The sequence below is a fragment of the Dendrobates tinctorius genome, unplaced genomic scaffold (assembly GCF_039654945.1).
Source record: "Dendrobates tinctorius isolate UK_male_01 unplaced genomic scaffold, ASM3965494v1 ptg000062l, whole genome shotgun sequence".
NCBI classification, from domain to species: Eukaryota; Metazoa; Chordata; class Amphibia; order Anura; family Dendrobatidae; genus Dendrobates; species Dendrobates tinctorius.
The window spans coordinates 30236802-30263296 of record NW_027361730.1 but is presented as its reverse complement, the minus strand read 5'-3'; the positions used below and the strand labels follow the sequence as shown (position 1 = coordinate 30263296).

At 43.8% G+C, this 26495-nt stretch overlaps 1 protein-coding gene across 1 annotated transcript in view; it reads left to right on the top strand.

The window, feature by feature from the left end:
- ISLR2 (immunoglobulin superfamily containing leucine rich repeat 2) overlaps window positions 1-22260 on the top strand; it is a 117565-nt gene extending 95305 nt beyond the window's left edge. The window contains exon 2 of the mRNA XM_073579472.1: window positions 15348-22260. Within this exon, the coding sequence (XP_073435573.1) occupies window positions 15356-17389 (2034 nt within the window). The 5' untranslated portion in view covers window positions 15348-15355 and the 3' untranslated portion in view covers window positions 17390-22260. The remainder of the gene's footprint in view (window positions 1-15347) is intronic.
- The last annotated feature ends 4235 nt before the right edge of the window (window positions 22261-26495 follow it).

Sequence of the window (26495 nt, the reverse complement as noted above, 5' to 3'; positions counted from 1 at the left end):
GCTGAATTTGAGGGTGTTCCAGTGGATTGCTTGATAGATACTGGACCACAAGTGACAACGATGCCAGAATCATATTTCAAACAGCATTTTCAGGCCCTGGCTAAGCCAGAGAGGGAGACATTGATCCGGTTGTTTGCTGCCAATCAACAGCCGATCCCGGTCGCAGGGGTCGTGTGGATGAATATTCGAATCTCGGCAAGAAGTAGGGAAAAAAGGGATCCTGCTAGTCCCTGAGCCCATCAAAGAAGATGTGCCTGTAGTACTGGGAATGAATATCCTATGAGAACTCGATCAGATAATGTTCACCAAACTGGGACCCAGTTATTGGAAGAAGGCTGCTCAAGAAGCCCTTCAGCGATTGATCCGCGTCTGTGGGACACAGAAGAGTGTGCCGTCTTATCAGGCGGTAGGGGTCATCTGGGTCCTTGGGAAAGAGTCTGTAATCCTGCCTCCCGAGCGAGAAAGTATATTACACCTTCCAGTGGGGACTCATCGCAACCTTGACGGCTGGAGGTAATAGTTCAGCCTGTGGTAGGCGGAGGAGTGGAACAAGAAGTCACGATAGCTCGTACAATAGCTGTGGTCCAGGGAGGACACATCCCCATTAGAGCTTTGAATGTGGGTGCTGGGGAGGTCACCTTGCCACGGGGGACAGATCTGGCCCAGGTGTACCTACACAAGGGCGAAGTGGTGAACAGAAGGAGATGTCTTTATTGCCGATCGAAGGTGTGGGGTGGACCCTGGCAGTTGCTGCGGGGCCCGAAGAGAAGCCATCCCTGGAGTGGAATGGGCGGGTCATCCTTTATCAAATGAAAGTGGATGTGAAGGCTCTTGGCCCTGAGCGTGTGCGGGCGATAGAAGCTATGCTGTGGGAAAATCAGGCCACATTCGTCCGTCACGCCGAAGATTTTGGCTGTACCGAAGCGATCACACACGAGATACCGACCGGGGACGCTCGTCCAATTCGAGAACAATACCAGCAAATCCCACCCAAGATGTACCAGGAGGTAAAGACATTACTGAGGCAGATGATGGATTCAGGGGTAGTGCAGAGTAGTCAGAGCCCTTGGGCGGCCCCGGTGGTGCTTGTCAAGAAGAAGGATGGGACCATCCGGTTTTGTGTAGATTACAGGAAACTCAATGAATTCACTGTGCGAGACTCATATCTGTTACCCCGCATCGAGGAATCCTTGACGACATTGGAGAAAGCCAAGTACTTTGCTACCTTGGGCCTAGCAAACGGATACTGGCAAGTGGCCGTGGCAGAGAAAGACAAGGAAAAAACTGCCTTCATCCTCCCTATGGGATTGTTCGAGTTTAACCGGATGCCCTTCGGGCTCTCCAATGCTTCGGGCATGTTTCAATGGCTGATGGAAAAGTGTTTGGGAGACTTAAATTTTGAGGCTACCCTGATCTACCTGGATGACATCATTGTGTTCTCTGCCTCGTTCTAAGACCATCTTGCCTGGCTTGGACAGGTACTCGTAAGACAGCGGGCTCATAACCTGAAGGTGAAGCCAAAGAAGTGCCACCTCTTCAAGAGAGAGAACAAGTACCTGGGCAACATAGTGTCACAAGACGGAGTTCTGCCTTCACCAGAAAAAGTGGCTGCTATCCAGAAGTGGCCAGTTCCTCGAACCGTGCGTGAACTCCAGGCCTTCCTAGGAATCGCCGGGTACTGCCGTTGGTTTGTCAAAGATTTTGCAAAGGTGGCGGGTCCTCTGAATGAACTGCTGAGGGGGACCACTGGAGTGCCGAAGACCCAGTGCATCCCCTGGGACCAGAGGCGAGATGAGGTCTTCCAGGCTATAAAGAATGCTCTTACTTCAGCCCCAATTTTGGCCTACGCAGATTTCGATCAACCATTCCTGTTGTACACAGACGGTAGCCTTCATGGACTTGGTGCATTGCTTTCCAAAATACAGGATGGATATGAGAGAGTCATCGGGTATGCAAGTAGGTCCCTGCGAGATAGTGAAAGAAACCCCCATAATTACAGCTCTTTCCGGTTAGAGCTCCTGGCCCTCATGTGGGCCATGACAGAGAAGTTTGTGGGCTTCCTGGCAGGGACCAAGATTCAAGTTTGAATGGACAATAATCCCCTGGCCCACCTTGAGAATGCTAAATTGGGGGCCTTAGAACAACGGTGGGTGGCTCGCCTGGCCAAGTTTGACTTTACCATCCGTTATCGCTCTGCTACTGAAAATGCAAATGCCGATGGCCTGTCACGAGTGACGGTGGAAACTCCAGTGAGGGATCTCGATGAACAACTCAAAGAGGAAGAAACCCCATGCTTCCATAAGTTCAGGACACCAGTAGTTGCGGTCCAGTCAAGTAGGGAGGCCTACGCACTACCCCGATCGATGGAGAGAACCAATGAAGAACGGGGAAATGTTCAAGATGAGGGAGGGCTGAGACAGATGAAATGCTGGGTAGCGCAGAAGCGGAAGCCAGGCAAACGAGAGAGATAGTCTGGACGCTGAGATGAAGAGTGTCTTACACCAGTGGGATAGGCTGGAGGTACGAGAATTGGTGCTATATCGCAAGAGGCAAAAGCCGAAAGATACTGAAGTAAGGTGGCAGGTGGTCATCCCAGAAGGAATGGCTCAAGAAGTGACTAAAGAGGCCCAGAAATTCGGAGCCCACTTCGGGTCTACAAAGACTTACCAGTGATTACAGCGGCACTTGTACTGCCCCCGGTTGGGGTCCATGATAGAAGAGGTTTGCCGGCAATGACGGGTATGCGACCTCATTAAGAGTACTGAACAAAGGGCACCCATCCAGACCATACATACTAAGGAACCGCTAGAAGTCCTGATGGTCAACTATCTCCTCATGGGACATTCAGCCCAGGGGCCACAGTACTGTTTAGTGATGACCGACCATTTCGCCAAGTTCACGGTAGTCACCTCGACTAGAGATCAGACTGCCGAGTCGGCGGCACGGGCCATTTGTCAAGACTTCATCCGAGTGTATGGGTGCCCCAAGCGCATCCACTCTGACCAAGGTGCATGTTTCCAAGGCAAGGTGATGGAAGAACTGTACAGTTTGTACGGCATCGAGTGGTCCTGGACCACCCCTTACCATCCTCAAGGCAACGGTGCATGTGAACGCTTCAACCGGACCTTACTTCAAATGCTGAGGACGTTGGAAGATAACAAGAAGGCATGCTGGCCAGATTTCCTGCAAGAGTTGGTCTGGACCTACAACAATAAGGTCCATTCCACCACGGGTAACACCCCCTATCTGCTGCTGTTTGGAAGAGCTGTATGAGAGATCATTGAATTGAAGTTGGAACAGCCAGAGGAGCTGATGGAGCGAAACGTCACTTCATGGGTGAAAGAACATCAGAAATGACTGCAAACAATATGGCGGTTGGTGGGACAGCAGCTACAGGACAAAGAACATATGGGCCGTAAACCAATTCAAGAGATACCGCTCCGTCCCGGGGACCGAGTATTAGAAAAAATTGCCCCAAGGGTAAAGTAAGTGAGAGATGGGAAGTACAGCCTTACAAAGTCATAGAGCGAGTGTATGCTGATGGTCCGGTCTACAAAGTGCAGGTTGAGAATGGGGCGTCAGCCCCTAGAGTGCTCCACAGGAATATGCTACGGCCATGCCGGTCCGAGGCCTGTCCTGTACCAGTGCCGCTTGAGGGTGATGATCCACCTCATGAACCTGTATTGCCTGCTGGTGAAATCAATGATGAATGGTGGATTGGCCCTGACACCGTGGGGGGCCCTCAGCCTGACTGAAATGGTAATCTTCTGGAGGTACCACTGCCGCCACGTGACAATGAGTCCAGACAAGAGCCTACGACTCCTGCAGCGAGTATTCCTCTGGAAGATAATCAAGACATCCGGAGATCCCTGAGGTCTACTGCAGGGGTTCCACCAGCTCAATACATAGAACAGTGTTCTCTGTCTGTTTCTCCACTTGTGTTTTCTCCCCTATAGGTGCTGTTCCGCATTGCAAGTGTCTCTTGTCATGATCTCAGTGCGGGTTTGACTTAGGGTTAATGTCTGGAACCAGTGCTGATGACTGGCATTTCTGGGGTTAAAGGTTGTGATCCCAGTGCAGGCTTACCTGCACACCTGGGGCTATGATTGTGGCCTCCCCCTGGTTCTGGGAGAGGCTTATTATAGCCTCAGGACGCTCCCATCCCTGTCAGTTATACTTTCGCCCTTGGCATTGTGTGGTGACCCCTGAGTGTGTTTGTGCTGTGTTCTGGTTGCTTGATTCTCTGTGTACGACTCGGTCTATTCTCTGGATATTGCTTTGGATTCTGCTTGGTACCTTCTATGTCTGTTTGGTTTTGACTTCTGCTTGGCCCTGACTATCCATTCTGTCTCATCCCTGGTACTTTACTGATATCTCTGTGTATGACCTCCGTTTTGCCTGACTCTGAGTATTTCTGTATAGTGTCCTGTCATCTCTGAAAGCAGGATGCTAAGCCCCGCCCCCTTGCAGTCACACGACTGTAGGTCCTGTGACTGCTTGCTAAACTTCAGCGTCCACAGGTCCTGTGTATCTGTACTTTCTGGCTGTACTTGACCCCGGGCCCCTCTACAGTGCTGGTGAGTCCCTGCTCAGTGGAGGCTGCACGCCGGCGCTGACAGGATCCTGACATCTCTATTCCACTGCAACCTTGATGCTGTGATGGTCGAGGATGACAATCTTCAAGTAGGGAGGCATGTAAGAGGGTGGCATTGCTATGGACTGCAGAGATAAGCTGCCACTTTAAGAGACAGCACTCCTTGGTTAGAGCAGTGGGACATTCTGCGCTTCCCTGCTGTAAAGACTGTTTGGTTTTGTCTGCCAGACTAGAGATGGGAGGGGCTGCTTTTCCGTGTGAGGACAGACCCGAGATTTCTGCAGGAAGGAGGTGTGCCTGCCTGGAGCTGTGAGGAAAAGAACGTTTAGTCTGCGACTGTGACTTTGTAAACTATTCTGGGAATTAAAAGGTGGCTTTCCTGTCTATCCTTGAGAAGCCACGAAGAAAAGACAAGACAGGGATCCAGAGGAGAAATCCACCGTCTCTAGGAGCATCAATGAATTTGCACACAAGGAAAGATCACATTGCACAGAGCTTCCAGGAAAGACGTGCGCACCATCTTGCAAACCTTCAGGGGCCCCGGGAATGGACTGAGATACCAACGCTACAGTGAGTGTTAACCTCTTCTGTGCACATGCTATGGCTTAGGATATGCTGCAATATATAGAGCACGGCAGCCGTGTGGCCAGGTTAAAAAAGGCCAGATAGGTTATAGTTAGTGTAGCATCATACATTACTTTACTGTGTTGTCTTGCCAGTTAGATAAATACACTGAGCTGTGGTAGTTGGTGCTCCGTGCTGTTTGACAGCCAAGCTAGAGAATATTATCCTTGTAAATTGTCTGTTTTCATTGCATACCCCTGTTACTGCATTTTCCTATACACTGCATTCCTTGCCTATAAATAAATTAACTCTTTGTCGTTTGCACCTCATCTTGTGTACTGTAGTCTCCCTGCATTGTGGTGGTCACCCGGCCATCGCTTCACAAGTCTATACATCCGGGAGTGGGGGTGGGGCTAAGCAGCTGTAGCCACAGCGCGCGTGGAAGTACATAGTTTCGGCGGAAAGCGACATCGCGCAGCAGGCAGAAGTGAGTGCTCTGGCCCTCGAGCCCTGTCAGAGAGCAGATCCGCGCCTGCAGATCACCATGGCAACTAGCAGCATCCGCCAGGAGAGATGTGCAGGACGCCCGTTGGTCACCCTGAAGCGAGGTGCCAAACGCTCCGGGCTCATGAGTACTGTGCACGCACCATCTCAGTGTGGGACCATAAGCTGTGCCATGATTCCCCTGTTTACGTCCACCAGTCCATGTTGAACCCAGAGCGCATTGAGACCTATACCCTCTTGGCTGCATTAGTAAATGGACTAAAGGCTCAGCGGGAGATACTGGAAGCCCACCGTTGCCGCCAGGAGATGGATCCTCATTACCTAAAGGACTTCATCCGATCAGCATTGCGCCCGCTGTTGTGGGCACCATCGTCAGTTCAGCAACATCCATGACCCAAGAATTGACCCAAACGATAAGTCAACCAAAAGAATTTCTGTTATAGTTTCTGCTATTTGCCCCATCATGTACCCTGCATTTAATCACCTGTTCCCTCCTCAAAATTGCTTTATCTCCCTGCGTGGAATATTCACCTGTTAATTAAATCCTTAAACCCTTGCTCTGCCTCTGCTGCCTCACTGCATCCCGCAACCTGCTCACAATTGGCGTAGTCAGCATGATGCAGTCCCCAGGTACAGAGGAGACAGATCAAGTGGTCCTGTGTACCCCAGGCATCGAGGAGGTAGACCAAGCAGTCCTGAGTGCTCCAAGGGCTGGTATATCACAGGTGGCAATGTTGAATAACCTTCCAAAGTTTACCAGGAGCAATACTCTGCTAGGGGACTTGACTGAGCGGGTCAGGGTCATGTTGAGGATGCATCCCATGACCCCTGCTATGGAGGCACAGATTGCTGTGATGGCCCTAGATGGAGATTCGAGGAGCTCTGGCATGTTTCGGTCCCCCCATGAGAGAGAGACCTTCACTAATGTGTTACAAATCCTAGAGGAGATGCATGGAGACCCCACGGATGTCAGAGAATTGCACATGTGCTTGTTTAGCCGTGTCCAAGGGCAGGGGGAAGTCCGTGACCCAATACATGAATGCGCTGCAGGAGATTCACATTGCAATCGCTAAGTGAGATGGCATAGGTTAGGACCCCCTGATTTCGTTCTGAGAGATCAGCTAGTGGCAGGCTTTAGAGATGCACTGCTTAAACAAGCCTTGAGAGAACGCTTGTGGGTTAATCCATGTATGACCTTTTTAGAAGTGGGGGCTGATGCGCGCACATGTGAACAAGAACAGAGGGTGACAGTCCCGGCGGGGAAGGTCCGGAGCGGGGAGGTATCCGTTTTGTTGGCAAATGAACCGAGTTGGGTGAGAGAGCTTCAGAAGGAAATACAGGACATGCGAGAGGAATGGGCTGACTTTAAGAAGAACTGGACCCGAGTCCCGTCAGGTAATGAGACTGCCTCGCACAGAAGAGCAGCCGATCTGTTTCAACTGTGGGAACACTGGACATTATGCTCAAGGATGTGCGCAACGGGGTTGACCTCTTTACCAACATCTGTTAAACTAGTGTGCTCTGTGGCTGGGCGACGCCACCCAGAGCCTGAGCAGCCAAGAAGGAAAGGAAGAAGTCCCACAAGTTTAGTTTCCTTGAGTCCTCTTGTTTGGGCCGAAATGGATGGTCAGGCCGTCCACTGTTTTGTTGATACCGGCTCTCAGGTCACCACTATGACTGAGACTTATTTCAGATGCCATTTTCCCAAGACAATGCAGCCTGAATGGGGCCAAGTGATCAAGTTGACAGCAGCCAATCAGTTGCCCATTCCGGTCGCAGGGGTGGTCTGGATATCAGTCACTGTGTGCGGCAAAGATATGGGTTGAAAAGGAGTTGTGTTGACTACTGGGGACCCTGGCAATGGCCCCACCGTAACTTTAGGAATGAACGTACTAAAAGAGCTTGGGAACATCTTGGTCAATGAGTCAGCAGATTTGTTTCTAAATCGATGGAGCCCTCACCACCCCCCAGAGAAAAGTATTTCAACAGTTGATGCAGACAGCCCAGGTCCAAGAAACATCGAGTGAGGGAAAAACATTAGGCAAGGTGATAGTTCCAGCCGCTGCCAACCTCGTCCTACCACCAGGACAGACTGTGATCACTCTACCTCTCCGAGCCTGTACTCGTCTGGAAGCAGTCGAAGTCCAGATAGAGCCAGCTTATATGGATCAAATTCCCTCCAGGTCTCCGTGGTGCATGGACATTGGCCATTGTTCACTACGTCAATGTACCAGTATGATGTGTCAACCTCAGAGAGGGTGACCTCACTCTTTCGCCCAAGAGTGAAGTCACACAGATCATGGGTATGCCGGAAAAGCTGATACCACCAGAAGCCGTTCAGTTAGCAGTGAAATAGGGAGATCCCTGGACAGTGGCCATACATAACGGTGTCCTCCGAACCAGAATTTAATCACCTAAACGATGGACGCCGAAATTTAGAACAGATGCGGACCGAACTAAAAGAACTCTCACCACAACAGGTGCTACAAGTGGAAGCGGTGCTAGAGCGGTACCAGGACGTTTTTGCTCATCATGACGATGATTTTGGGTGTACCACAGCTATTACGCACGAAATTCCAACAGAAAACGCTGCACCCATTAGGGAACGTTGTCGACAAATCCCACCACAAATGTACCAAGAGGTGAAGGAGATGTTGGCACATATGCTGCAGAGTGGAGTCATCCGAAAAAGCCATAGTCCTTGGGCTGCACCTATTGTCCTAATACAGAACAAAGACAGGACTCTGCGCTTCTGTGTAGACTACTGAAAATTGAATGCCTGCACCATGCGAGAATCGTACCCACTGCCAAGAATTGAAGAATCGTCTGCTATGGGAAAAGAAAAGTACTTCTCGTCATTGGATTTGGCCAGTGGGTATTGGCAAGTACCCATGTCCAAGCGTGAATGGGTGAAGACAGCATTCATACTGCCTATGGGGTTGTTCGAGTTCAATCGGATGCCTTTCGGCCTTACCAATGCACCTGGGACCTGCCAACGATTAATGGAGAGATATTTGGGAGACTGGAACTTCGAGGCTACCCTCATTTACTTGAATGATATCATCGTCTACGCCGCCACCTTTGAGGAGCACCTGCAATGGCTGGAACAGGTGTTGAGCAGGTTACAGAAGCATGGCTTTAAGATAAAACCTCGGAAATGTCACCTCTTCCTCAAGCAGATTGAATACCTGGGACATGTTGTCTCTGCTGAAGGGGTGAGACTGTCACGAGAGAAGATAGCAGCGGTACAGGATTGGCCCACCCCGAAGACTGTGAAGGATGTTCGGGCCTTTCTGGGACTCACTGGGTATTATCGACGGTTCGTAAAAAACTTCACTCGCATTGCACACCTGCTGTTGGAACTGTTGAAAGGAGTGCCATCCAGTGCAAAAAAAATAGAACCATTCAGTGGGGAGATAGTCAGGAAAAAGCTTTCTGGGTCCTAAATATGTCTCTGACTGAAGCACCCGTCTTGGCCTATGCAGCCTTCTCTCAACCCTTCATCCTTCACATCGATGAGAGTCTGCATGGATTAGGAGCGGTATTGTCACAAATGCAGGGTGGAAAAGAGCGAGTGATTGCTTATGGGAGTCTGTCCCTTCATAACTACAGTTCTTTCAAGTTGGAACTGCTGGCGTTGGTGTGGGACTTGACCGAGAAGTTCGCAGAGTACCTGTCAGGGTCCGAAGTCTTGGTGTGCACTGATAATAATCCTCTGGCTCATCTGTAAAATGTGAAACTAGGGTCTCTAGAACAGAAATGGGTGGCCCACATGGCCAAGGAATGATACAAGATCTCCTACAGGAGAGGAGCTGAGAACACGCATGCCAATGCTTTATCCAGAGTGACTCACAAGCAACCTGGCCCAAACCAGGACAAAGAACTGGAGGCTGAAGAGATCCAGAATTTCGTAATCCTGCCACAACATTGGTGGCCATGCAGGGACAGATCAAGGAGACGTCCAGAGGACACACATTAGGACGGCCCATGATGACTGGGTACGGCTTCAGCAGGAAGATAGGGAACTCACTCAGCTGAGGCAATGGGCAGCTTTGAAACAACTTCCCAGCCAAAGAGAGAGAAACACCTTGTCCCCAGGAACTCTGCAGATTCTTCTGCAATGGGAGAGGCTCCAACTGAAAGATGGCCTCCTGTACTGGAAAGTGCAGTTAGCAAGAGAGTTGGGAGTCACCTGGCAAGTGGTGATCCCAGAATATTGCTTTATGAGGTGGCCACAGAGGCTCATGAAAGAGGGGCACACTTCGGCCCTGAGAAGACATTCCAGTGGCTGCAGAAGTTTATCTACAATCCTCGGTTGAAAGCTGCAGTGGATGAAGCCTCTCAACAGTGCAGAAGCTGTGAGCTGGCTAAGCCTCCAGAACAGAGGGGTCCTATGCAGACCATCATGACTTCTGCTCCCCTAGAGATATTAATGATTGACTATTTGACTATAGGCCTGGCTCACCTTGGATATGAACACTACCCGGTGATGACTGATCACTTCCCCAAATTCACTGTGATAACTCCGACCCGGGACCAGACTGCTGAATCAGCGGTGCAGGCCATTTGCAGAGACTTCATCCGAGTATATAGGTGTCCGAAGAAAATTCACTCCGACCAAGGCGCCTGTTTTCAAGGGCGAGTGATGGAAGAACTGCATCGCCTGTATCAAATTGAGAAATCTCGAATGATGCCCTACCACCCCCAAGGAAATGTGGCTTGCTAGCATCTCAATCTGATACTGATTCAAATGCATCGGACGCTAGAGGAAGACAAAAAAGTTTGATGGCCTGAATTTGTGGCTGAATTAGTATGGGTGTACAACAACCGAGTGCACAGCACAACTGGATACACACTATACACCCTGCTGTTTGGCTGAAAAGGGCGAGAGATCACTGAGCTGGAGTTGGATTCAGAGTAGGACTACTTATGGATGGGGGTGTCCGCCTTGCTCTGTGAACATCGGCATCGCATGCAGACTCTACATCACCTTGTGCAGACCAAGTTTCCGGAGCTCGAACACCATGAGACGATGCCCCTGCGAGGGACAGTTCTTAAGGCTGGGGATCATGTGTTGGTCAGAGACAAAAGTCCTTGAGGCAAGTTGGAGTACCGCTGGGAGAAGACCCCATATCAGAAGAAATGCTGGATTGGGGCCGAAGGACAAGTTTATGAGATCCAACCTGAAGGGGGAAAAAGTGCTCCCACTCGAGTAGTCTATCAGAATATGCTATGTCCTTGCTTGACACGAGACCCCAAATAACCAGAAAGAGCGCAAGTTGCTCCTGAAACACTCCCTTTTGCAGCTTTCGACTGTGATGAGGACGAATTCTTTGATCAGTTATCCTTTGACCCAAGAGAGGAACAGGAGCCTGAAGCTCCTGAAATGGCTGCTCCATTGAACTTGGGCGCATCCCCACCCTCACTCACTCAATCTGGCTCCACTGCTCAACCTGACTCACCCAATCAGTCTGACTCCACTACTCAACCTGGCTTACATCGCACTGAATGGGCAACAGCTGGAATACCACCCAACCAATATGAACAAGACCAATTTATTTGGCAGAGTATCATCCAAGAGATGGTCAACGTTTGCTACAGGAACTCTCGCCTATGGCGAGCAAAAGGGGAGGGGAGTGTAGGAAGAAGGACTGGACCGCGTGTACCTGTTCTGGGTACGGAACTGTTGGGGCTGTCTCCTCCTCTAATGAGACTAGACAAATCTATACATCCGGAAGTAGAGGGTGGGGTTAAGCAACTGCAGCCACAGTGCACGCGGAAACACATAGTTTTGGCGGAGACAGCGCACGGCAGGCAGAAGTGAATGCTCTGGCCCTCGAGCCCTGTCAGAGAGCAGATCCATGCCCGCAGATCACCACGGCGAATCGCAGTGTCGGTCAGGAGAGACGTGCAGGATGTCCACTGGTCACCTTGAAGTGAGGTGCTAAACGCTCCGGGCTCGTGAGTACTGTGCACGCATCACCTCAGAGAGACTCAGTGTGGGACCGTAAGCGGTGCCCTGATTCTCTCGTCTACATCCACTGGTCTACGTTGAACCCAGAGAGCATTGAGACCTATACCTTTTGGTTGCATTAGTAAATGGACTAAAGGCTCAGCGGTAGGTACTGGAAGCCAACTGCTGCTGCCAGGAGACGGATCCTCATTATCTAAAGGACTTCATTGGATCAGCATTGCCTGTTGTAGGCACCATCGTCGGTTCAGCAACATCCACGATCCAAGAACTGACCCAAGCAATGAGTCTACTAAGAGAACTTCTTTTGTTATAGTTACTGCTATTAGCCCCCATCATATACCCCGCGTTTAATCACCTGTTCCCTCCATAGAATAGCTTTTTCTCCCTGTGTGTTGTATTCCCCTGTTAATTAAATCCTTTATCCCTTGCTCTGCCTCTGCTGCCTCACTGCATCCCGCAACCTGCTCACAGGTGTAGCATGAAAAAAATGCATAAAAGTTCATTGGGGTATGAATACTTTTTCAATGCACTGAATTGGAAAGCTAAATAAAGAATTTATCAACTAAAAAAAATACTTTCACGACTGCTGCTGTTTCAGAGATCTTTGTGCTGTGTCTCTCAGTGGTCACGTGACACTTTGGTGTAACACATGAGCGCTGCAGCCTGTCAGTAGCAGCTGATCGGCTGTAGCCTTCTCTATTTAGTCAGAGCAAATGTCCACTGCAAAGGAATACTAAAAATCTGCTGTTGATCAGTGATCGCTGAATGGCTGCAGCACTAATGTGCCATAATGTCACCGAACACCAATAAATACGGAGCTGGCATTGCTGAAACAGTGCCGTGCAGGAGGTGAGTTTAAGTTTTATTTTTAATTTTACACAGGAGATTACAGAATTTAACAAGAGAACTTCCAAGTAGTGGGACTCCCCTTTAAAAATTATATTTACAAATTGTAGCACAAATTCAAGTTTGTTTTTTTACAAATAGTACTGATGTAAGTAAGACTTTTATCTGTTATGAAACATGTCTTTTTAAAATTGTTGCTAAGGTTTTTATTTGCATATTTTTTAATTGGGCAGAAAGCTTGTGGTACCAAAGTTTGTTTTTCTTTTTAGGGAGGTTATAGGGCGCTAGAGAATCAGAATATTGTTAGTCCCGCAGTGATGAAGTTCTGCCTCCCCTCCCTTCATGTGATTGAGGCCTCACTGGCATCGTTAGCAAATCAATGCAAAATTTTTTTGATATTTTACTGTTCAGTGCACAACATAGATAAAATAAAAAAACTGAGAAGATTGAATACTTTTAGTAGTCCAAACAGTTTTGTACTCATGGGAGACAATCATGAAGCCATGATATTTGCTGTAATGTGATGTTCAACTTTTGTGTTTGAGTCCTCCTGAATCTTCAAATAATCTGAGTGGGTCTATTCTATGCTATTTTTGTATTTTCACCACAACCATTATGTTTTTCTCATTTGTAGCTAGTATTTCTGCAGTTCTACTATGACTGTAGTTGAGAAGCTGTCGAAATAGATTGTGTACACAGGAACTAATGGCTGTGACAAGGATCAAAGACTTTGACAGTTGCATTTCTAGGGATGCTGCAAGCAATTTACCTATACTGAGAGCACCATTTTCAACTGTAGAGGATCATCTGTCAGGAACACCCTTTAGCCAGTTTCAGGCAGTCATACGAGACTCAAAACTAAAACCCATCTTTATTGTGATCAAAGTTTGATTCAGCAGGACAGATAAGAAAATGTTACAGTATTAAGGTGTTCTATCTAACATATACAGAAATACCCTTTTATTTTATAAAAAAATAGCCTTTGTATATCTTAAAAGGAAAACTCACGAGACAAAATGAATTCCCCAAATATCAAACTATTTGTCCCCAGTGGATCCATAAATGTCCACACATTGGCCACAATGGAGAAAAGGAAGATTATCAGGGCACAAAGGGGGAAAAGGATGTTTTACTCTCCCAATTCAACGAACCCTATAGGTAGCCCTGCCTAATCACGGAGATTGGCACTCTAAAAAACATGCAAGATAGGCACCCGCACTCAATATAGGTTGGCCTTATCAATACTGAAGGTAGCCCTGTAATGGTTAACTCTAAATAGATAATCTACCGACAACAGAATGATTAATAGTGTTTAAAGCACTTATATCATAAAGTGTTTTCAGTGCCATTTACAATAAACAACAAATATAAAGTGCTCAATGTCAAAAAAACAAAAATAATAAACGAATAAGCAACCCACAATATGATATATCAGCACCAACAATATCGCTCACAATACAGGCCGAAAGGACCACTCATAGCTTCCAGTTCACGGCAACCTCTACGCATTTCCCTATTGTAGATGCTAGTTCATCAGGAGGCAGAAAAAATAAGTGATCCATCAGATGAGGCTTTTTGGAGTCATGACGCATGGATGTCAGAGTGTATTAAGGTGTTCCAAACCTGACCATGGGCTATATCTTTTCTGTTTTTTTTTTCCGAATATATTTGCTGCTCCAAAAAGGCACTAAAGAGAAGCCTAAATGTACATTTATGTTCAGATTGTAAATTGCAAATACTTAAAGCCTTAAAAAAAAGCAACATAAAACACTTTATTCTGATATATTGAGTTTGGATTTCCTTAGCTATTATACAAATATCATGTACTACCTATTCCATAATTAGACTCATTTATGAGTTTTTTCTGTCAATGCACTCTACTATAATTGAGCAAAACAAGAACTTTTAAGGGTTTGCCTGACTGATTTATTTTGTTATGCATGGATTGTATAAGATAGCACATGGGGGCATACTCACCTGTTGTCACCTTGTAGACTGAGCCAGAGCTTGGTGCTGTGGACACCAGCTCTGGAACCTATGACTGATTTATCCACATGGCCGCATGATTTCTAAAGCCAGTGACTAGTTGCAATGGTCATTTGACTGCAAAAGCTCATGAACATAAAAACATCAGATAGCATACTATTCTAGACAACTGACCGTTGCAATCAATCACAGGCTTTATGAGTCCTGAGACTCATGGACAGTGCTTCCAGAGCTGAGGCCAGCCAATGGATCCATGGCAGTGGCAACAGGGGAGTATGTCTTCTGATACTTTATAGCAACCCATGCTTAAGATAAAAAATGTATGCTGAACAACTCATTTAAGTAGTGATTGGAAGTTATAAATACACATTGATAAAGCTAATAAAGTTTTATGTAACAATTTATGGGCCAAAAGTGTACAGTATGTGCACCATGACCTGGAAATGCTTAGAAAAAAATGGCTTCTGTATAACATAAAAACAATAAAGATCGTGTCAAAAACTGCAGCCCACAATAGATTTTTTTTTGTTATTGTTAGGACAGATGTATTTTAAAGGCCATGCCCGTTTTAAGAAACATCATATGGCACATGGGAAACAGGGATTCAGAAGGCTTGTCCGACTAGTGGACAAGCTGTTCAATTTACTCCAATGATAGTTTGGTTTATTGTTGACTAAAATGGTCTGAATAACAAAACTTATGTATACTCGTAACCCTTTAAACTGTGTATGTGTGTGAGATCCAAAAGTACAAGTATTGTTGTACCCTCTAGTTGCAAACATTTAATTTATAGGCTATTTATCATATTACACTTATCAATTACAGCAAGTTGTTGTTTTATCCCTTGTTATATAATATGTATAAATATCTGTCTTGCAGGCGGAAGGATGGGTACACTTCTCTTCCTGTATGTTGCTGTGTCTCTTCTGAGGACATCTTTCAGCTGCCCTGATGCATGCTCCTGCGTGGACAAATACAATCAACAGTTTGCCGATTGCACTTACAAGAAGCTCCAAAAAGTCCCAACTGGATTCCCTTCCAATGTCACCACCTTAAGTCTTTCAGCCAATAAAATCAGCGCTTTAAAGAAATCAAATTTTGTTGGGGTGACACAGGTGACCTCACTGTGGTTAGCTCATAATGATATTAGTTCTGTCGAAAGGGGTACTTTAGCAACTTTGGTGAATCTTAAGAACCTTGATATTAGTCATAACCAACTAGTAGAATTCCCATGGGTGGACCTGGCCAGCCTTCCTGCTCTTCAGCTGCTCAAAATGAACAACAACCGTATGGTCAACCTACCCATGGATGCCTTTGATAATTTAAAAGATCTTAGGTCACTCAGAATAAATAATAATCAGTTCACTATTATTCGGGAAGGAACCTTCAAACCTCTTGTTTCTCTTCTTCACATCCAGATCTACAATAATCCCTTCCACTGTACTTGCTCACTCATGTGGTTGAAAAAATGGATTGAAGAAGCTCAAATCACTGTAGCAGAAAAGGACTTGATAGTATGTGGTACCCCTGAAGAGCTCCAAGGGAAAACACTTATTAAAATTCCAGATTTGCAATGTGAGACCCCTACTGTGCAACTAAGCTATCATCCTAATCTCGACAGCACAGAGTTATATGATGGATTTACTCTCACTTTACACTGTTTGGTCAGTGGAAATCCCAAGCCAGCAATCCAGTGGAAAGTTCGCAATTCAACCCAAGAGACAGAGATTAAACTGCCCAGTGATGTAGCCAAAGCAGAGTTATATGGAAATTTTCTGGTTTTTCAAAATGGAACATTGGTCATTCCTCACCTTAGCAAGAAATTAGAAGGGGCATATACTTGTATAGCCACAAATGAGATGGGAAGTAGCCAGAGTTTAGTCAATGTCTCTGTTGCAGGTACTCAAAAATATCCCTCAAAGGTTGAGGACCTAGCTGCAGGAAAGACACCTACGGACACAAAGAAAACAGCCGATAAAAAATTAGGAAACAGTGTTCTTAAAGAAGATAAGACAGAGGAAAAAATAAATCCAATGGAAACAACCTCAAAGGCAGGTACTGAGATTAAGAAGATAAATACCATAGAAAACACAGAATCAAATGAAAAGAAATGTGGACCCAGTGTAGGAGGACTGCATGTTTCCAACCATGCATTTAATGAGAGTAGCAACTTGAAACCTCATGTGTTTGATCTAGGAGTTATAGCACTTGATGTATCAGAGAAAGATGCAAAAGTGCAAATAACTCCATACAATACTCATCCTGGTAAACAGAACCTAAAGATGCTATACCTCTGCCAGGAAAGTCCTAAAGGTTTTTCTTTGGTTCAGTGGTCAGAAATTGAGGATCGAGTAAACTCCTACTGGTTTCAGGGGCTAACACCTGGCACCAATTATTCTGTATGCCTAACGTACAAAGGAGTTGATTGTCAAATACAGGTGGTTTTCACCACTAAGAAAGAAGTCCCCTCTTTGATCATTATTATTATAGTGAGCATTTTCCTTCTTGGTTTGGCCACCATACCATTAGTGGGAGCTACATGTTGTCATCTGCTTTCTAAATATCATGGTAAAAATTATAAATTAATAATGAAGACCCACAAACAAGATCCAATGGAGAAGCACATGGCTGCTGATTTTGATCCCAGATCATCATATGTAGAGTCTGAAAAGAATTTTGACCCTAGTGAAGCTGGAGGGGAAGAAGGAGAAGTAGAGGCAGAAGCACAACCTGCAGAAGAAGAGGTTGAGAAGGAGGTTGAAGGAAGTGTAGTAGATGAAGCTCTTCCAACCTCTCAATCCAAAACCAACCTGGAAGATTTTGAGGTGGGATCTGAGTATAGTGATAAGCTCCCTTTGGGAGCTGAGGCTGTTACCATCTCTGAAGAAATTAATGGAAACTACAAAGAACCTGGCCGTTGATGCGATAAGGTATCAATATATCACCTTCATTTAATTCCTTTGATTTATTCGCAAATGTATCCAAGAGTGAGATCTTCTTTAATTCACTAATTCATCACTATTCCTGTGAAACCCCTGCAAGAATTTTACCCTGATCAAACTCTCTAGTCTCCAGATATGTGATCTTCTTCAAGAATTTACAGGTGAAATAAGGAGTGTAAAGCAAACACATGAGTTAAGAGGTGTGATGGTAAACTTTACTAACAACCATAATGGTAGTATTCTTACCAACGTTTGTCAGCCGGAGAATATTTCTCACCAATCCAAAGCCTCAATGACAAGATCCTGCCCACTATAGCAGAAGACACTTGCGCTAATGGTTTCATAACACTGCACATTTGTATGCATGCCCTGTGTGTCGCATATCTGTGTGCATCAAAGTGTTAATGTAGCAATGTATGTGAATTTGCCACAATTTTAGGTTAGTCTATAAAAAAAGTGTGTAAATGTTTTGCCAACTGGTGAGTACACAGTGCGTATATATTTATAGGTAAATGTATATAGACAGTTTCTCTGCAGAGAGCACGCATGACATATCATGGTGTATACCTGCATCTACAGCATACACATACATAGCACCCTAATTATTTACACTGTACCTTATTGATCCAAGCATTTACCACACATATACACATTATTTGGATATTGTGAGCTATGAAGGGTTTGGATGTTCAAAAGATCAAACTGGAATTTTAATTCAATGTCATCTTGAAACCACCAAAAGTAACCAAGAGGATGAAGCAAAGACTTTTAATATGATAAACCTATAATTCTACTACAGTATCCAAATGTTTTGATCTAATCACGACTGTAGCCACCAATCCTAGAGACACATATTAGCCAAAACTATATATCTATTCTGTAATAGATGATCCAATGCTTCTCCATCACCACTTAAAGTAGAAAATCAGATCTATGTGAATCCCAAGGAGATCTAATTACATTAAAGCTGGGGGATTATGGAAGAAGGATGAGTAATACGGCTGCACCTGCTCTGCATCTTCTCAGAGCTACAATACTGTATACAACCTGCTAACAGTGCCTCTTGGGACTACATCAATGTCCCTCAACTGTGAGCCAAAGGGTCTCATGGTTAACCTCTAACTGCCCTGAAGAGATGACAGCACAATATTTCTATCAATCAGTTTTTTGCTATATAAAATCAGAAGGTATAAAGTTGTAGTTTGGGGGGTCTTCATTTTTTAATGTTATGGATAAAGTGAATTTGAAAGTCAGTTTTGTACATTACCTTCAGTCTACTAGGACTTCTTTTGACTACAAGTATGTAACCTTTGTTATGATGTTTTGAGTAGGAATACGTTGCAAATATTAAGCATAGATTTTTCTAATTACATATTGTTTTTATGCTTTTTGAACCTAAGGACAATTTCAGTAATTCATTAAATTTTCCATTGGCTCCAGGTTTGTATATTTCTAGAAAGTGTCATTAGCACATGAGTTTAGTTCAGTCCACTTTTACCACTGGAAAACTCAGGAGGGTGGAGAGAATAATTTGAAAAAAACAGTTTTAATACAAATTGGGATTTACTTTTTAGTACTCACTAATCATTGCTGGACCCACAGGCCCACAAGTTTAAGATCTCAATGCAAACCTAAGTAATCTTGATTTACATACAAATGCCAGATGCTCGTACCTAAAAGATGAACGTGTTACTACAGGTATACACTATATTTACAGGATAAAAGCATATACGTACAATCTCTATATGTGTATGCTGCACATATTCGTTCACTTAATTGTAATGCTCTCAGTGCCTGAACCATATCCATTGTTAAAAATGTACAAGATTTTTACCTTTGAACTAAACTGTTTTGTTGTGGTTTGATACTTTGGATATTTTGGGTGTGTTTTTTTTTAATTTTTATAGTTGTGACTTCTTTTAATACTAGGGGAATAATATAAATGTTACATGGTATAGTTTTTTAAAAACATGGTGCTCATTATACTAAATTCTGGAAAAAGAATTGTGAAATCTAGCATGCCTCAGAGGGTCATTTACGATTATTAAGAGTGTTGCAAAACATAGCAAACTTGCAATTAATTATTTTGTGATATAAAGCACCCATTGTATCTACTCAAGTAACATTATTAATTAGGGAAGAATTACTTACTGACATTTGCTCAACGGGGTACGCAGTTTTGTTGATTTGGAAGCGCAAATTGAATCTCACCCACATTTAACAAGTTTACTAGTTTTGAGAGAGCCTATAGAACTTAGTGGCGTAACTTGGCAAATAACTGGTAATAACAATCAAATCCATATCTGCTGAGCTCACAGTTAAGTTTATCAAAACTCATGCAACGGAAACGGGAAAAGTTGACCACAAATAAATCAGGAGTATAGTTTTGATGGGATTAGAAAAAAATATATGCCCGGGGTGCTGGGTGTCAAATGGGACATCAAGCCAATAATGTTATGTGATATATGAATATGCATAAAGATTTCTACAGCCCTTGGTGCCATAACCCAGTTATAGTCTCCTTTTTGACAAGGAAAGAATATTTGTAGCATTTTTTCCCAAGTTTAACAATAAAAACATTGCTACTAAACAACACTAAACCATCCATCTTGCTCAAATTAAATCTCAAGTCAACTCATTTTTCCGTTCCAATGAAATAAAATTGGCGTGACATGAGTGGAGGGAGCGAAGTGCCTCTTAGTATAAGTCCTGCATGACTAAAGGTAGATCTGGTCCTTATAATAGCTCAATGATCCTCCAATTAACCATAGAGTGCCCAAAGTCATACTAGACTGTACTTTGATGTGACCTGTTAAGTTGAAAAATCAGTAGAAATCTTAATAAATTATTCATTTGAAGAAAGTGCTCAGACAGATGGGAAATGCGGCATGGTGGTATACATCCATTTATTACCTATAGACACACATGCATATAATATAAAGGACCATCATTATCCAGAAACTGGAAGCTATTTCTAGCTAACTATATATGTACTCAGATTAATTCATTGGAGACCCAGTTGCAATTATTAAAATAAGCACATGTAAATCCACTACTCATATGATACGGAAATGGCTACCTGTAGATGATTCCTAAGCGCCTTTATTTCTACAAGATGTCGTATGGGAGTAACCACCTGCAATAGCTACAATAGCTGTGCAGGAACTCTGATGTAAACTGTGAATAATAATAAATAATAATAAATTTTATTTCTATAGCGCCGACATATTCCGCAGCACTTTACATTTCAATACATATTTAATTATTGTTAATAATATGGGCCAATTATATCAGAATGTTGCTACTCAAGTATTAACACTCCCAATAAAGTTGCTGACAAATCCTTTTCTTTTGAATCATTGACCCCTTATGATAAACTCATCCCAAGGGTTGCCACTTCTGCCATGTCAAGTGACTAGATGTAACCTGTTAGGAAAATTGGTATAAAGTGTATTTCACAGTTTTAATTGACTTTAAAGGTGTTCTCTGGTTAAATCAAGTTATCAGTTTATCCAAGAATTGATGATAACTTACTGATCGATTGGGGTCTAAGCGTTCGGACCTGCACCTGTGGACACAACACTTTTATCCCTGTTAGGATAGAGGAGTAACGTGCATGCTCGACTATCTCTCCATTCATTCCAACCTGCCACAGTATCTTGTAACAGTGATAAAAGTTCCCCGACGGGAATAAAAGTTCTGCCGCTCACTGCTGATCCAGGCGGATGGACATCACCGATCAGCAAGTTACCAAGAAGATTTTTTTTTTAACCGGACAACACCTTTCATGGGATCTTTATGTAAAGCTATCTGCAGTGAGTCTTCCATAGAAAGAAGCTATTTGCAGTATTCATAGCCTACTGGCTAGTAGAGGAGTTCATTTTTTTATTCTGTCATTATTTTCTAACTACTGATAATAATACTACCGTACTTACATACATTGATTGCGTTTTAAAAATTAGCCAGTGTGAAAAAGAAGTCTCAGCAATGGAGGAAAGGGAGACAAAAATTTTTTGGATAATGCATTTCTATTGTATTTTTGCTCTAAATATTGCTTTTGAGACAAAAATACATACATTACAGAGATCTCCATTTATGTAGATGATGAAAACTAAATAGGTGTGTCATAACTGATGCTAGATAATAGTAAAGGTCAAAGTTTTGTAAAGTTCTAGATTATAATTATTATTCCAAAGTTTGGTTCAGGTACCAGAACTGTACCCAAACTTGAACTAGAACCTGAATGGGGACCCAAACTTTTCAGCTGGAAAAATTCTTTCTTTCTCTCTCTCTCCTTCCAGGCTTACCCCGGAACCCTGAACATTGCCATGGACTTCTGGGAGAAGTCCATGTTCGGTGTTTAGTACTAACTGTCCGGAGCAAACCCAGAACTTTTAAGATCAGGCTAACTCATCTTTAATTAATTATACCCAATGATGATATTCTATGAATGACAAACAATGCATCACAATGCACTAGAACATGGATCTACAGGTGTCCACAGAAGCCAATCTATAACCAAGCTTACCAGTAGTTTGCCAACAATGGACCCGGGCCATATTTAGTTACAAATAAAACATAATTCCTACTATTTTTGCATACATGTTGTGTTCTTTCTGCTCAACTGACTAGAATTCATACAAATTTATCTAGAAGCTCGCTGTAAAGCATCATTTACTGATCTCTATTTATCTCATTATTTACAGTTTTGTTTTGTTTTTTACTATGTGCTATTTCCCTAAAGCTGTGTAATGTTATTAGCAAGATGTTTGTCATTGTGAAATGTTGGCTACGAATACAGAGGCACTGAGATATGTTGTATACCAATCCAATAAAATGCTGTAATGTCAGGACGACTGGTAGTGGATATTATTCTCACAGTGACTCCAACGTGTTCAGCCTTCATTCCCCTCTCCTGTGTTCTTCTGCTATTTTCTATCTGGCTTTCACCAGAGTCTTTTATTACCTCCCCATCACACAATGTCATCTTAAAATATTTCTTTTGTCTCTGGAAGCATTTGACAATGTCTCTTCAAATAGAACAATTCAATTTGAATCTAAGATGTAATTTAGTGCATTTTTTATCTCACCACACAGTTCACAAAACCAAGTATGAGAATAAAAAATATACTGTATATTACACTGACGTCTTAGCGTCACAACTAATAACTGGCATACGATGTCAGACAAGTGTTTATACAGGACAATAAGCATAAATTAAATGGTTAAAGGGGTAGTCCCATCTCCAAGATCCTATCCCAATATGTAGAAGGTGTAATAATAATAATATTAGTAAATCCCTCCAATTAGAAATGCAGCATAGTTTTTCTGATTTGCTATGTCTCTTTCCTCATTTGCTGGCATTGCAGGACCTTAGGTATCTATGGTTATGACCACTAGCAACTACCTAACTGTCACTATATCAGTGGTCATAACCATGGATTCCGAAGGTCCTGCCATGCCTGCACATAGGGAAAGAGACATAGCGAATCAGAAAAGCTATACTATATTTCTAATTGGAGGTATTTGTAGATATTATTATTATTACACCAACTACATCTTGGAGATGGGAATACCGCTTTAAATAATGATTGTTTCCCTCCACCTTTTTGATGGTCTAATTTTTGAATGAGTGAACATTTACTTTATACAATTTTCAAAAAAATTAACGAGAATTTATCTCTTGCCATGCACGATGAATGAACATTTTTGGGCACATTGCTCAGTCGCTCAACCCATTCATATTACACAATTATTCTGTTAGCATTAGAATCTGGGCTCGCTCACACCAGCATACACATCGGACGAGTGCTATCCAATTTTTTTAATGGATAGCCCTCAAACCAATGTTATTCAATGGGACAATGCTGATGCACGATATTTTTCACTGACAAAATCTGTCAGTGAAATAAAATCCGAGTATTCTGCGATTTCACTCTGAAATCAGGATGGCACTCACCAGTTCAAGTGTATGAGTATGTGGAAAACATTGGACTGCACTCTGATGACATCCTAGAACAGCCATATTTCCGTGAACTCACAGGATGGAGAAGATGGAAAACTTTTGTTCTCCATCTTCTTCTCAGCGTGCTATACTTCTCTCATCCTAGATAATCAGATCAAATTATGCTGACACTGATCAGAGTTCGGTCAGAGTGTCATTTGCATAATCTGCCCAATCCCTCTTGGATAAGAGAATCTGCAGCCATCTGAACATAGCCTCTGACATTTTATCAGCTAGTGAAAATGGGCCTTTAACCGCTTCATGACCGAAGATATTTTTGGTTTTGCACTTTCGTTTTTTGCTCCCCATCTTCCCAGAGCCATAACTTATTTATTTTTCAGTCAATATGGCCATGTGAGGGCTTGTTTTTTGTAGGACAAGTTGTACTTTTGAGCGAAACCATTGGTTTTAACATAACGGGTCCTGGAAAACAGGAAAAAAGATTCCAAGTGCGGTGAAATTGCAAAAAATAGTGCAATCCCACAGTTGTTTTTTGTTTTGCTTTTTTACTAGATTCATTAAATGTTAAAACTGCTCTGCAATTATGATTATCCAGGTCATTACGAGTTCATAGACACCAAACATGTCTAGGATTTTTTTTATCTTAGTGGTAAAAAATTTTTTTTCAAACGTTGTTAAAAAAAATTTGCGCCATTTTCCGATACCTGTAGCGTCTCCATTTTTCGTGATCTCGGGTTGGGTGAGGGGTTATTTTTTGTGTGCCAAGCTGATGTTTTCAATGATACCATTTTGGTGCAGATACAATCTTTTGATCGCCCGTTATTGCATTTTAATGCAATGTCGCGGCGACCAAAAAACTTAATTTTGGCGTTTTGACTTTTTTTCTTGCTACGCTTTTTAGCGATCGGGTTAATCTTTTTTTTATTGCTAGATTCTGTGATTATGAATGCGGCGATATCAAATATGTGTATGTTTGATTTTTTATTGTTTTATTTTGAATGGGGCAAAAGGGAGAGATTTGAACTTTTATATTTTTGTACGGGTTTCACTTGTGGGCGGATTTCCAGTGTGATGGCCGGAAATGCATGTTAAAGGGAACCTGTCACCTCTTTTTGCCACTATAAGATGTGGCTTATCTACAGCATTCTATAATGCTGTAGATAATCCCCATTCCGACTTGAAAGGTAAGAAAAATAAGTTTTATTATACTCACCGGAGGACGGTCTGATGCGGTCCGGTCCGATGGGTGCAGAAGGTCCGGTTCTGGCACCTCTCATCTTCATGTGATGTCGTCTTCCTGCTTGCTTCGTGTCACGCTCCTGCTCAGGCATACTGATCTGTCCTGTTGAGGGCAGAGCAAATTACTGCAGTGTCCAGGCGCTGGGCCTTTCTTACCTTTCCTGACACCTGCGTACTGCAGTACTTTGCTCTGCCGTCAACAGGGCAGATAAGTTCACCTGCGAAGGAGCGTGACACGAAGCAAGCAGGAGGACGACATCGCCTGAAGATGGGAGGTGCCGGACCCGGACCTGGGACACCCTTCGCACCAGACCGCATCGGACCACCCTCCCCGGGTGAGTATAATAAAACTTATTTTTGTTATCTTACAGGTCGGATCGGGGGCTTATCTACAGCATCGTAGAATGCTGAGATAAGCCCTGAAAGGCAATGGCCGCATCTCATAGCGGCAAAAAGAGATGACAGGTTCCTTTTAAATGCCACTGTCAGCGTTTTATAGCGTCATTTAACGTGTTAACAGCCGTGGGAGGATCGCGATTCCCCCCGCGGCTGTTAGCAGCACATGTCAGCTGTTCAAAACAGCTGACATGTGCCGGGAAAGTTGCAGGCTTATCGCCGGAGCCCGCACCAAACAGGGGGAGGCGTGATGGATAGAGACATCACTGGTCGTTAAGGGGTTTTAATCTTCTTTACTAGTACTATTCTCTAATGGTAGACTGTACATTAGAATTGTCACCCAATGCCATTAATATTGTTGGAATTGGGCAATCATTCAATCTATATGGGGGCCTTGATACTCTAGAGTGAAACACTTTAAATTGAAATTCCCAATCCTTTTGTTTCCGCAGAGGTGTCTGTCAGCAGCTTTTTCTTCTTCCAATACAGTACACATGCAGGCTCGGTCAAGCATTCACCATATGTGGAAGTTGGGAGAGGTAGTTATATATAGGTGTCTTAAAGGGATTTTCCCACTAACAAAAGTTGATTTTAATCAGTAGATCTTGGAATAATGATAAATTCCACAATTGGATGTGTTTAAAAAAAATGTTCATGTGCTGAGATAATCTTATACATGTGCCCATGCTGTGTACTGTGTAATGGCCGTGTACGACCGTGCAGGTGTAAAGGGGTTGGTTTAATAATGTTCATTGCTGTATTTATGCCTTTTTGCTTATTGGTATTATTACATGTTCTATGTATGAGCTAATGTATGATATGGTACTGCTATGCCTTCTGGGTATTACCATTGCTGTGTTTGCATATTCCTCATTGTATATAGTGTAATAATGTTCACTATGTTTCGTGTACAGTATAGGGAAAGTGTTGTACTCTTGAGTGGACACTAGGGAGGGGCACTCTAGTATACAGAATAGTTAGTAGGTAGTATAGGGTTAACTGTAGGAGAGGCTGCCGAGAGTTAAGGTTAGAGCAGAAAGGAAGTTAGTCAGATGGGGCCAGGGTGCCCGAAGAGTCCATATGGGCTATAGGCCCAGGATGGCTCAGCAGCCACGCAACGTTAAGCAGCTACAGCTATAGCCCACATTATCCACGGCCACTGGGCATCATTACAGTGGGCCAGTACAGTTAGATGTGGTGACTCATAGCCTGGGGGGGATGCCTTTAGGGCGGGAGTCGGTTGGAGTGACGAACAGAAGGAAGTTGGAGCTTCACAGGGAATGGTACAGATGGGTCGGATTCTTTTCCAGAGGCAGCCAAACTGGGTGACTGATGATTTCAGGTTTGGGGAAAAACAGGCAGAAGGAATTATCATAATGGCAAGGTTAGGCCAGGAAGAAGCCTGGAAGTAGTCTAAGACGGTCTGTTCCGGATGTGTGCTGTACAGAAGCGCGAGCAAAGTAGGGAAAGCTGAGGAAGCAAGTA